Source organism: Semicossyphus pulcher, unplaced genomic scaffold (genome assembly GCF_022749685.1).
Source record: "Semicossyphus pulcher isolate SPU_LCO1_2020_fin unplaced genomic scaffold, fSemPul1.0.p SCAF_19, whole genome shotgun sequence".
NCBI lineage: Eukaryota > Metazoa > Chordata > Actinopteri > Labriformes > Labridae > Semicossyphus > Semicossyphus pulcher.
Window position 1 is genome coordinate 10,737,340 of NW_027211692.1, and position 13,301 is coordinate 10,750,640.

Below are 13,301 nucleotides of genomic sequence, written 5' to 3' on the forward strand. Positions count from 1 at the left end.
GTTTCGTCTTTTATATTTCAGTACTTTGTCGCCTGTTTGATATTCTTGACATGCCCTTTTCACTCCAATATATCTGGAGATTGTATCTGGCTTTGGCTGGTATCTCCCCTCTTCTGCTTTAAAGATTATCCTGCAAACAGAATGTCAACCTGCTTTCACCACTGTATTAAATAGAGGAGAAGAAAAAAAACTGCGGCAGAAAGTGCTCAGACAAATTATTCCAAAAGTTTGCCTTTGATATCCTTGCACGGCGAGGAGTTATTACTTTTTCTAATTCCAATAACAAAATTGCCATAACATGACTTATCTTTTGTTTAAAAGTTAATTTCATGGAACATTTGGGTGTTGCGCGTCATTATGAAAAAGTGGCGGAAGATGTATTCCCAGAATATTCACAGCCATATTAAAGCTGGATAACAAGGATCTGCCATTTGTGTTTATTCTGGGCTGCTGCTCAAAGCGTCAGCCTGCAGCGTGGTGCGTTTAAGTTCTCCCGATTGCACCGGCGTCGAGCCGCCATTAACTGACAAACCAACAAATAGTTTGAGGCTGAGGTGAGAAATAAACAATACTGACAGCTGACAGATGCCTGAGTTGTAGCACACCGCTCTACATCTTCATGAATAATTTCTCAGCCTTTCATGCTGCCAATGAATTACACTTATGCATTCACAACCAGGTAATTTGGGAAAACAGACACAACCTGCAGCCGAGCCCGCCAGACTGGGTCGCATATATATCACACACAAGCAGCTGCATCCGACACACAGTGCAGGCAGACACAGGCTGTGAACATTTCACCTGTAATACATCTCAATCCTGTTTCTCCCTCTCGACCTGCGCTGTAATTGATTTCTCCTCACAGATCTGATCCGAAATCAGCGGAGTGGGTTTCCTCAAACAGTCCTTGTTTCTTGATTTGAAGTTCTCGGGTTAATATTTGGTTGGAAAATGTTGAGACACAGAAATATTTTTAACAAAATTTTGTATATAAATCATTTTTTTCCTCACTGTGGATCAAGACTGCTCTCTTTGAAGTCTTGTTTGAAATATTAAAACTGCCCTGATCTCAAACTGAGGATAAAGCAAAGACGCTTCTTGTTTACTCCTCTGTATAAAGGAGATGTAAACGCCCCATAGAGCAGACCTATAGTCTACATAGTATGATCAGTAAAACCTCTATGTGAGTCAGCTAATTTCCAACCCTTTCCTGCTAAAACTTATGAAAACAGCGCTACTGCTTCCTCTTACATCTCTCCCAACAGGCCGAAGTCGTGCAGGAAACGTTTCATTCACTAAGCACAATGGCTTCACAAGGAATTTGTCTCGCTAAATTTGCACTGACATGCTGCAACACTGTTCCACAATACAGGATTAACTGACTGCATGCAGGATGAAAACCTCACACGTTAAAAAGACGCACAGTGCGACATTAAACCGGAGAAAGTACAACAGGAAACAGAAAGTACAGAGCGTAATTGGCTAAATATGCACCAGAAAAATAGAGCGAAGTGCTTACGCAACGAGATGTTCTTGACAGTTCGTGGTGGAACTATCACAAAGCAGGCGGTGAGAATAGTGTTTCTCATGTGGGGTTTGAAGCATCTTTATGTCTGCGCAGACCTGATTCCTTTTGTTCAAAATGGTGAAACTCTGGTGTTTAATGTTCACAACCACTTTAAGTCTTTTTTATGGTGAGATCAGTGAGGCAAAATTGTACTAATTATCATATTTTTTATGTAATATCATAGCACTCTATCACTGCCACCCACTCCTTCTTTATCCACTCAAACTGCTTCTGTTCTAATATTATTAGACTTGACAAAAGAACCACGATAGACAGAGAAAGAATAAATTATATAAATGCAAATACCAGCTGATTGGTATGAAAGCATCAGTCAGTGTTTTTATAACACAGCAAAGCCCGAAGTATCAACAGGCTCGCACTTGTGAAGATGCCAAAAATTAAAGCGGTCATAATCAATATTTTTATATTAACAATGGACCAAATGGTTACGTATCACTCATACTTACTGACCCACAGTGACTTATAACCTGATTCTGCAATTTATTTGAATTCTACAAAGTTTTTTAGAATCTTTCTGCTCATTGTTTTTCTTTAAATTCTCACAACTTTACTCATTTGGTTCCCTCTAATCACTGTTCTACAAGCACAGCAGGCAGCTCTCTGTGATATAGGCAAAAAGACCTCACTGCACATGGCTACCCAGGAACTAAAGGGATATGAACAAAAGTAGTGATTAGCTGGTGAACATGGTGGAACGTTTAGCTTATAAAGAATCAGATATTTCTCTCTGGAGTTGGTGGAGACCAAAAACAGAGCTAAAATGAAGATGTACATTAGACTTAGATTCCTGAGATTGCCAGAAGCATGGCTTTAAATTAAACCTATTGTTATATTCCTGCATATATTTCAAACGTTTTAATGTCATTAAACCTCAGATTTGTGTTTGGTATTGGTTCTTTTCTTCCCAATTGGCATGGAAATATCAGGTGTTGCAGCTTTAATGGTCCTGTCCTAGTTAGAATAAAACTCTTTTAAGATATGCATAAGTTTGGGTGGCCTGGCATTGCCAGATGGGAATATGTCTGGAACTTGTCAGTTTATTTTCTATTTCCATGAGGCATTTTCAACAGGGCAGACTAAAATGCCTCAGGACACCACAACCAATTGGAGCAATGATACCTTACATGAGTAAGTAGCCAACCTACCATTTTTTACATAACTGGAAATACCATCTATTTTGTTGAATACTGACTTAAAAACGCATTTCGGGTATTACACCAGGAACCATCTTATCCCACCAAAATTAGTGCTTTGACGCAGGTTTTTTAGACCCGGGAAGACCTGCTAATAAATGCTGATTGTCTCTTTTCCCATTACCAGTGGAGTATACTCCTTTCAGGTTTTTTTACTGCTGCATCACCGTCTCACCGCGTTGGAAACGGGCGCACAATAAACTTCCCCTTGGTTAGAAGACACTCTTTCACCTCACTGTCTTGCCAGTATTGCTGCATCTTGCACGAAACAAAGAACAAATTCACCGTTGTATGTTGTTCTTCTGTATTTACACGACAGTGGCCGGAACTTCAATGCGCGCCATAGTATCGTAGATTGGTTTTGTGTTCAATACCGATCGGAGCCGGGGCGATTATTACCCGGGTCTACTGCTGAGTCATTTGACAGGGGTCTGAATGCTGATTGTAACCTTCCCTAAACCTGCTAGCTAACAGCGATTGGCCCGACCAGAATCAGGTCAGGTGGAAATCTGTCTGAATGGGAGGGGGATCAGTCGCAGCTGACAATACAAATAAAACATGAGCTCGCAGATTTGTCTGGTTCCCAAGCTAAACTTTGGATTGATGCTAAACGTTGTTAGCACAGTTGCCCTTTAAGCCTCCAGGAACAGAACAACCTGGCAACACAACACATGCCATTTGGTCTTCTCATTTGTTATACGGTTGCTATCAAAAAGCAGTTACCATCGATCAGCTTTAATAGAAGTGAGGTATGGATGGCATGAGCGGCCCAAACAGAGAGATCCATTCTCCTTTTCTGTGTGTAAATGTGCGGATTAGTTGGGGGGAAAAGTTAGGCTCTTCAGAGAACAATGAAATCAATAAAACACAGACTCCTCACAGAAAGAGAGGTAACTCTGCATCGACTGCTGGCTGCTCACACACTCAATCAGATTAACTAATGAAGCAATTATCGATCCGAAGTGGGGATGCTAGCCGGCACAGGACTGGCCATTAAGTGGATCTTCCTTTCCCTTGGCCATGCTGAAAATGTCAGGGTCACTGTGTTCGCTGCTTGACACAGTTTACCGAAGTCCAATCTGTATGAGACTAATCACTCGCCTGCCTCCCACGAGAAGTTGTGAGGGGGAGGACACCTCCGCAGGACAGGGGAGGAATTTGATTTGCACAAAGCCGAATCAACCCCGCGTCATATTAGCTGCTTCAATGCAGGAATGCAAAAGAGAAGTGACCATTGCAGGGGCTGCAAATGAGCTGCTCTGCCAATTCTGCTTACTGGTGGTGTCACATTCATTCTGCTGAAGCTGGATTTCATTATTTTTATACTTGAAACACACCTTCGATAATTAGTATAGACCCGCAACGTGAGTCAGTGGGGGAATAAAAAAAGATTTCCCGTCTGCAGCTTCCCTGTATGTCAGAAATGTGTACTTTTATAGCCCGAGTCCATAGGATCGCGGGGTTGTTTGTTTCCATGCTCAGAGCGGGAGCCGTGTCACAAGATGTCTCACTAGATGTCAAAATAGGAGCTCTCATTCTTTCATCAAATAAAAGACAGCAGGAGCCGCTACAGCTCCTCCAATATGACATGATATATTGTAATTCATTAGTCTGTGTGTAATCTCTCTCTCCAGTCATGGGGACTGACTGAGAGTGTTCTCCCGTGAATACCAAATGAACCCGAGCTACAGCTGCATTTATTCCCCGGAAAAGAAGCAAGATATGAAGTTTTAGCACCCTGCTCACATTTTTTTGCGGTAACATCTGATCTTGTCGTCGTTCTGCTGTTGTTGTTTGTCGTTTGCGACATTGAGACCTTGACCATCCTCACCTGGAAACCCAATTATGACCGAGATGTTATTGTTTAGTAATTGAACACCTCGCTCCAGGCTTGGTCATCAGTCAGTCTCATTCACTTTCACCCACACGGAAAAAAAAAAGAAGCAAATAGTCCCTTTTTTCTCTCTCGGCGCACTGAGGCAAGAAAAATATTGCTCTGCGGTTAACTTCTAATCAAATTGCATTAGGTTTTCACAGCCTGTGCCCTCACTCCATTTGCACAAACCATCACAGACCTACATGAATTTCACACCCGGGGTGAGGAATACTTACTTCTTCACCCTGATACATTTCTCCCTCAGACCAACACACGCTGCGCGCACACGCAGACACACATTCTGTGATCAGACAAGCATGATCACGCGGTTACAGCACAGTGGTAAGTCATTTTATTTGCAGCAAGTGTGGTTTTAATGACATTTTACATGCTCTGATGTTATTTTTACCAACTTCTGAAATGGACTTTCTGAAACTGTCACTGCTATGTGAGTTTTTTAGACTGTGTAAAAACAGCCCTCATCTAAAGCCTCAACTTTTTTGTCATCTCACAGGAAACCTGACTTGAATCCACGACACGCCACGCAAGTAAATATAGACGCAAAAGCAAAAGCAAAAGCAAGGAATGAGTACAAGAGTAGAGACGGCAAAGCTCTCAGGGACAAAGGACTCCCATTAATTCTAATTATTAACATAGTCATTATATGGATATTAATTATTGTTTCCCTGCTCTTGAATGTGAAATAATTGAAAAGTAAGGAGATATGAACGAGGATTTAAATAATTAATTATGGTTAAATTATTTATATAGAATTTCTTCATTATAATTAACTTTGGACACTTATCCTATAGCGCGCTTTACCTTCTGTCCTCTGCCTGCGAGGCACAGTGTCACTTCCTGCATGAAAAAAATGACTTGATTGAAAGATAACCTCAGTATGTGTGCGTATGTGTGTGTGTGTGAGATGTACAATTCACTCCAGTACAGCAGTTAGGTACAAGTCTGAGCTTCTGGCACTCTCCATCATGGAAGACATCTACTTTTACAACATCTCAGATGTGCACGTCATACTTTTTTCTTCACTGCACCGGTGTGATGTCTGTAGTTACACGTTACTTTGCAGATTCGGATTTCACGCTGCGATACGCTCACCAAATGTCACCGCTGTCAGTTCGAAAATAACAAATAAATAAATATAAAATCAAAATGTCAAGTTTTCAGGAACTCTCAAAAAACACCCTTGTCTATCTTGATGACACATTTTTGACATTGAGCTGACATTGAATTGATGAGGTATTTACTGTTTTAAGGGTTTTTCAACCATTTATAGAAACTAAATTCAAAGATGAAGACTTTTCTTTTGAACCAATCAATCAATTAGATGATGGACAGAAAACCAATCTGCACCCATAACTACAATTTAACAGGTGATTAATTGCTTTAGGTTTGGGCTGTAAGTTTAAGACCAGTGATGATTTTTATTCCGTCGCTTATTCGAACAACCAATTATGATTTAAGGGAGTAAATCACTTACAGACTAATGCTTGGGAACATTTTACCGCTGATAATAAGACTACCAATGTTAGTTACACTTTGAATGCAGGTTGAGGATTAGGTTATTTATTCCTGCTCTGGTTTTCGGCATGAAACAAGTGTGAGGTGCTGCTGATTGAAGGTTTCCCTCCTTTATGTGTGTGTGTGTGTGTGTGATGGGGGGAGGGGGTGGTTAGGAAGAAGGGAAAGAGAGGAGTTGAGAAGATGAGAGTAAAGAGGGTGAGTGGGAGGAGAAGGGGGTGGGGTGTTTGATGGGGGGGGTCTTAAGAAAAGAGGTGGGGTACACTTGTGTGTGTGTGTGGGTGGGGGGTGCTGCTGGGGAAGGAAAGGAAGGAGGGGAGGGGTGGGGGGGAGAGGGAGTTGTGGTGGTGGTGGTGGTGGGGGGGGGTATCATGGGCGGAGCTGCAGACAGCCTCCCCCGCCCTCGCGCTCGTCTGTGTGCCCCTCGCAATTACCTGTTCCTCCAGAACTGATGTGAGCGCGTGTTAGCGAGCACATGCCACGTTGAGAGAACAGCCGAACCTGAATCGAACTGCCTTTTTACAGCAACAGATACTCGCGAGGACCATTTCTATTAAAACCACCTCCAACAACCGAAAACAACAAGAAAAAACCTCCACCAAGTGGTTTTTAACAAACCTCCGACACAAACTGAGGACCTGAGAGACTCGCAAGGATGCACTTGTTGTCCGCCAGCTGCGTGTGTGCCCTCCTCGTCACCGCTCTCCTCGGCCAAGGTAAGCTTTTGTCTCGTTAACCGGCCAGTGTGGCGGGGTTTCACGCGGGGTGCGCTCGTGCACCGGAGCCGCAGGTATATGTTAGGGAAAAGTCTCAGCAGTGTACACGCAGGTGCCATCAAAACTTCAGCCCGGGTTATCGACCACATTCCGGGGAGAAGTGGAGGTGGCACGGTGGTGTTTTTTAGTTATACAAGTTAGTTAGCTAGTTATAGTTCTTGTTACTTGTGTTTTATTACATCATAGATGCTTCTTTTGATATTTTGTGCTCGTCTAAGATGGTTTACATGTAAATTTTAATTTGAAATATTCCCCGAATTTAAAAAAAATCACACCAAAATGCTAGATAATGATCGTATTGCTGGTTTTGGCAGCTTGTAGACCTCGTATAATTCATTAACAACTTTTCTTCATTTCAACTGAGCTAAATTGTGAATAAATTCCTCCTTTAATGTGTGGAAAAGTCTAGATAAATACGCAGCTTCTTTTAACTTTGCTCGTCTAAGTAATGGTTAATTAATATCCTCCTCACATCCATAAAAGTGACTTTTCTGGGAATAAATCTCCTACGCGACATGAAATATTGCCCATTGTGCCACCCCCATTCTTTCTAAACCCCCCACACGATGGGAGAGGCAGGCAGTGAGGGAGGTACTCATCACCACCCATTCTTCACATGTGCTCGTGCCATGATGTCATCATGATGCCTCATTTTCTTATGTGTTTTCTGTCCTGTTAATGCCGGCTGTTGAACATAATGATGCTGCGTTCACATCCTGTCTGATTTATTGTAATTATGGGCTGCCTGTTGGATTGGGGAAACAGCTCCTGACAGGCTCCCTCTAGTAATTACACGTAGGATTGGACTCATTTTGGACGTGGATGTTTAATGGATTGTAAAAGTGAATGCTTCCGAGTTTTTGCAAGAAATCTTTAGTTTTGACTTGAATGCAGGAACTTGGCTTTAAGTGCTGATTAAAGTATGCTTGGATAAACCGCATATGTTGTCCCTGGTGGCGGATGAAACAGGGCTGCTTCTCAAGGCCTGTGTTTCCTTGTTGTCCGCTCTCTCAGGCCAACAGGTAGCAGCACCATGTGTTCCCATCACTCAGCAAGGCCATTAAGCAAAGCTACACATAAGCCAAAAGCACTCCCTCGGAAAGGAAAGGGGCGGAGAGGTTGATCCCACTGTACTCCCTTCCACCTCGTCACACTACGGTGGCGCCTGTTGTTGTAAATTAACACCATGCAGCACCTATCAGTCAGGCTCAGGTGGTTTATTTGAGAGGAAACGAATGGCCCTTTTAAGGTGCTTTTACAGCGCTCTGCCTCTGCAGTGCCGTGTGCTTGAGACTGGAAGAGAGTGCACTGAGTTGGTAATGAGGTTACACTTTATGGCTGTACTCACTGCTGTGTGTTTAGCAGACGTGCTGCCTGGAGTGATGGTCAAAACATGTGTGTGTTTGCGTACACAACAGATGGTCGCCTCTCCAGGTTGTTCAGAAATGATGAAATGATCTCCTGACAGACACAGAAACACTCCTGATTCTTTGTCAATTTCATCAGAGTGGTTAAAATGTGACTGAAAGGGTTTATTGAGTTTGGGATTTGCAATAAAAACTGCGTCGATACTCGTAATACTCGTGAAAGCCAGGCCTGCGTTTATTGTATTTGATCAGATGAAAAAGCTACAGCTCGCGGGGCTCTGGCGTTGAAGGCCACAAGGAGTCAGGGCCACGACCAGATAGACGAGGAAAACCAGGGGCCCCCGGTAACTCGAAGAACAAGCAGTCCAGGAAGAAAGATGCATCTGTTTTTTTTTTGTTCACTCCCCCGTCTCCACCCTTCCCCCACCACCACCCTAAACCCCCCCCCGCCTGAACAGACAGGCAGCGCTCGGTGTCACAGCTGGTATTACTTGTCGAGCGAGTGGGGCTCTCCCTCTCGCTAATGGACTAATCTCTTGCGGGGGGTCACCCAATTTCACCTGAGATAGATTCACTCTCCCGCCTTTCATCTTTAACCGGGTTATGTCCGGACTTGTCGCACGGATGTTTTGATGTTAATGAGCGGGGAAAAGTACACGTGTGATACATGTAAGATTGTGTACTACTGTGTTTGCCTCGCCTTGTTTGGTGGCGGTTTTCTCTTGATGTTTGTAGACTGCTGTTGCTTGTTTCTGCTTTGAACAGAGATTTCTTTGTGACTTGCAAAGTATTGTATCCCTTCATGCAAAATTCAGATGCAGTCATGAGAAGTGTGGCAACTCAGCCGAACCATGGCTTTGAATAAAAATGCAGCATCTGTTTTTTTGACTTTCCTCACTTAAATACTCCCTCTATTAAAAAAGTTATTTGTTGATCACATTACGCAGATGGCTTGCGAGCTAGCTACTGAACAAAAACTGAATTATGAATCAAAATTGACCGTCTAAACAACTGCGTAAACACACGAGGGAATAAGAGAATGTGCTGAATTTAAAGAGCTGAATTGCAAAAAGATCATAAACTAACAAAAGCAACAAACCTCCCATTTAATCCATAGTTCTTCTCACATATTAGAGCAGAACAGCTCGAAACGGCCCCAATGGGATATCCACAGATCTCATTATCCTGCTGGATGCTCAACCCAAATCTAGCAGCTCAAAATGTCCCTCAAGAGGCACTGTAGGGCTCTCAGTCCTGTGTTTGGAGGGAAAGTGTGAAGTGGAATCTTTTGTAGCATCACACACTTACTATACTTGTCTTTCTGAAGAGAAGAAGACCTTAGTATTGAGTAGATGGCACACAGATGCGATGACTCACCCAAGCGAGAGAGATATATGAAAGAAACAGATGTTCAATGAGGAGAATTAGTTTTTTTCGTGATTGAACGTCCTCACAAGAATAGGAAATAAGCTCATATGTGAGCGGAAGACAGAGATGCTGCTTTCAGGGACTCCTCAGACAAGAGACCCCCATTTAGACGTACTGTAAATTAAAGCAGTATTGGTGTGGGGAGCCCCGTGTCACTTCCCATCAGGGGGTGCAGGATTCCTCTCGGCGCCCCTGGCAGCGCCGCTTTATACCCGGGATGTGAGGATCAAGCTAAATTAACTACTCACATTAAATTACAGTTAACTTAAAATAGACTGCAAGTTCTGGGGGGGTGTAAAACCAAAACTAACCTGCAGATCTGATGAAATTAAAACCTGGCCGTTACATAATCTCTCTCATGCAGCGAGAAAACGAGCAAAGAGGTTTTAGTGAAATGTGGAAATCTCGGATTAGAGTCGATCATTAACCTGCTCTACTTCTGCGAGAGGAGAAAACTCTTTGGGTGCTTTTGAGTTTTTACTAGAAATCAGGTCAATGCACAAGCTTGTCCTCGGAGAAGTGATGCTTATAACAAATGCAGCCGGACCATATGGTTAGGAAACGTTAGACCTGCTAACATACAGTGGACCTAAAACTAGATCCAGGCTTATCAGTGCTCCTAGATTGTGCAAACATTACAATTGCATGGTAGTTCTTATGTAACACAGTTCAATATGGACATGCTTCTTTGGTTTTTGTGTGCCCTGCCCCCATGCAGTGGGTTGGAGTGGTGCGCACACACACACGCACACACACACACAGCCCCAGCAGGACGCTGAACAGGTGGAGTAATGTTGTTTTCTTTAGGGCCGTAGAGGGGCCGCGTGTCTCTTTATGATTCCTGTTTGTGTGTGCAGTTGTTGAAAGAAAAGCCGTCTGTTCCCACCACTCACATTGAGCCAAATTATTATTCTAACCTCATTGTTATCTTGATGGTAACTTAAAGAGGCGTTTCTTTGTGCGAAAAGTTCTTAAACAAGATGATACACGGTCTCAAAAATCTCACTCCAACCCAAACATCGTCTTTAGATTGGAAGCGGTGACAAACAGTGAAGATATAAGAGCTACCGCATGAACATGCTGAGTTTCCTTCATGTCACAGAGAGCAATTCCCTCTCAGCTGGACTCACCGAGCCGGGAGATGTATGAGAGGCTTTGCCTTGAGAAAATGAAAAGACTTGTGTGGCAAAAGTAATCACTCTCAGGCAACGACTCGGCGAGAAAAAAAGGCCTTTTGTTCGCCCGTGACAGTTTTACACACAGGATTATCAGTAAAACAGGAGCAAGTGAATCTTAATTACACTTTGGTGATTGGCTTGCCCCACTTCTCGAGCCAGAGTGGGAGATATACACAATTCTTATAATCTCACTTAAAATTGCCTCTTCAGCTGACTCTTTCTTGGTGTAATTTGCCCGTCAGGTTAAGAAAGGCGCGTTGGATTTAGAGCTTTATTGACTTTCATCATGCTGTTTGGCAGTTTACTAGTTTAAACTGAGGTGAGATCATTTTAAAGTGAGAGGCAGACTGGAGTCTCAGTTTTTCTCTTTGCCATTTTCACTTCCATCTTTTTCCGCACACAGGTTTCTCGCTCTGCCGTGCAAAATAATGGTTTATTTGTTATCCAAGGGGAGGGACCAGAGCTCTATTGTTTCAGCCATAAAGAAAGGCTTAACAACAGGAGAGAGATGAGTGTGCTATGCAGTAGTGCCTCCTTCTTTATGCAGGAATACCCCCATTGAAATGCATGAAGGTATCCTTGGTTTTGGTGAAAGACCAGCCGCACTCTGAAATCGGGCGGCCCTTGTTTCAGGGACAAAAAGTGAGGTTGTTTCTGTCTTTTGTCACTGACGCAGCCCCCAGCTTTCACTGGATTCCTGTGGACTCCCGCCGACTGTATTGTGAAGCCGCCTCTTTTTAAACAAATGAGTGTATGATAGCGACTTCTTGCTCCCGCTCCTCTCTTTGTCATTAATATGGAACAGCACACACCCCTCGGAGAGGGCACAGAGAAGCTGCTGCCTGTCCCCCGCACCTCACATGTGCAACCTGACGGAGGGAGAAGGAGGAGGGTGTGTGTGTGTGTGTGAGGGGGGGGGGAGCATCTCTCCTCCATATGAAAAGCCGGTGGCCACACCCAGCTCTAACAGGGGCCTGGATCTTTGTTCAAATCCTCCATTAGACTCATTGCTGCTGTGTTAATGAATTCTTTGAGAGGCCTCCATTAACTGTGATGGTAATTATTTGACCTCAGAGAATATTAGGGGAATATACCATAAAGAGGCGCATGTCTATGGAAAGCCGGAGGGCGTGTGCTCATGCAGCCTTTGTTTTTTGTGAATCACATCTAATGAAGTTCTTTTTCTCATTAAAATGTATCTTATAGATTAAAGAAAGACAAAGCAGTAACACAGTCCCCACTACTGACAGCAGCAGGGGCTCCCTCTGACCTATAAAGAGGGGTCAGTGTCGAACCTTTGATATTTATGCCTGCACTCCCATAAAGCCATTATTTCTACCTATTTATGGGAGCCAAGTGGCAGGACAGGAGGTTGCTTTTGTCTCAAACCTTTATTTTGACGTTGTCTAAGGTTCGGGAGAGTCAGTCAGGTTGACACAGCTTTTGTGCAAAGGTCGAATATTCATTTAGAGCCCTGGGCCAACTGATACAATGACATGGAGTTTTTGTCTTTCCATTCATTTCTGAATCATCCTCTGTTGGGTCCAAAGCTCTTTTGCAATACTGAGTGGTTGCTCTATTCACTCTGTTTAGCAATTTTTCATTCATGAAACATCACGCTGCTGTCCGTTACGTAGCGCCTGTGGGACTCAACAGAACAGTCTTGTGTCTACATTTGACCTCACATTCTTGCCATTTTAAAAGCTGTTTCTTTGTGTTCAGCTGATGTCCACCATCCTGCCTTTATAGCAGCAGCAGTCTGCGTTGCCCGAAGCTATCTTTGATTACACGCTGCTTCGGTTGAACTTGCAGGAGACAGGAGTTCTCATTCAGGGAGACACTTTCTCACAGGGGATTGCCTGCGTATATCTCTGATTGGAATTAAAAGCCTGCCATTTTGTCAGCACCTAAGTAAGATACAAGATAGAGGATTAAACGGTCGGACGGTTTCCCTGGGTCATCGATGCATCAATGCACTTGGGAGTATCTGAGAACACAATTGAAGTCTATAACATTGTCATGGGGGAAATAAAGCCCTAACCTGCTCTCAAACATTGTACATGCCTGCCTTGAAATTTCAAATAGTGGTGGGTTTGAGGGTATTTTTCTTACAATGGTGGTCATCTTGTTGTAAAACTTTCATTTAATGGATTTCAAGCTGCTCTATATGCCCCCCAAGTGGGTTCACTTCTGAAGCTGCCAGGGAGGATGTGGATTGTTGAGTAGCTTGATAATTCGAACAGAATTTCATTTAAAAAATGTGTGTTTTAGATCAAATTAGTACACTCTTAAATTGCAAGAGTTTTTAAGCTAAAATGGGGCCAGCAGCTTTTATAAAAGTCTGTAGTTTGAAACTATT

General features: G+C 43.2%; 1 protein-coding gene across 2 annotated transcripts in view; it reads left to right on the forward strand.

Annotated features, from left to right (window-relative positions):
• Positions 1-6,659: 6,659 nt before the first annotated feature.
• The window catches only part of LOC138596884 (CD166 antigen homolog A-like), a 38,718-nt gene continuing 32,076 nt past the window's right edge, over positions 6,660-13,301 (forward strand). For both annotated transcript variants that reach the window (XM_069668329.1, XM_069668330.1), the window contains exon 1: positions 6,660-6,909. In XM_069668329.1, the coding sequence (XP_069524430.1) occupies positions 6,849-6,909 (61 nt within the window). In that variant the 5' untranslated portion in view covers positions 6,660-6,848. The remainder of the gene's footprint in view (positions 6,910-13,301) is intronic.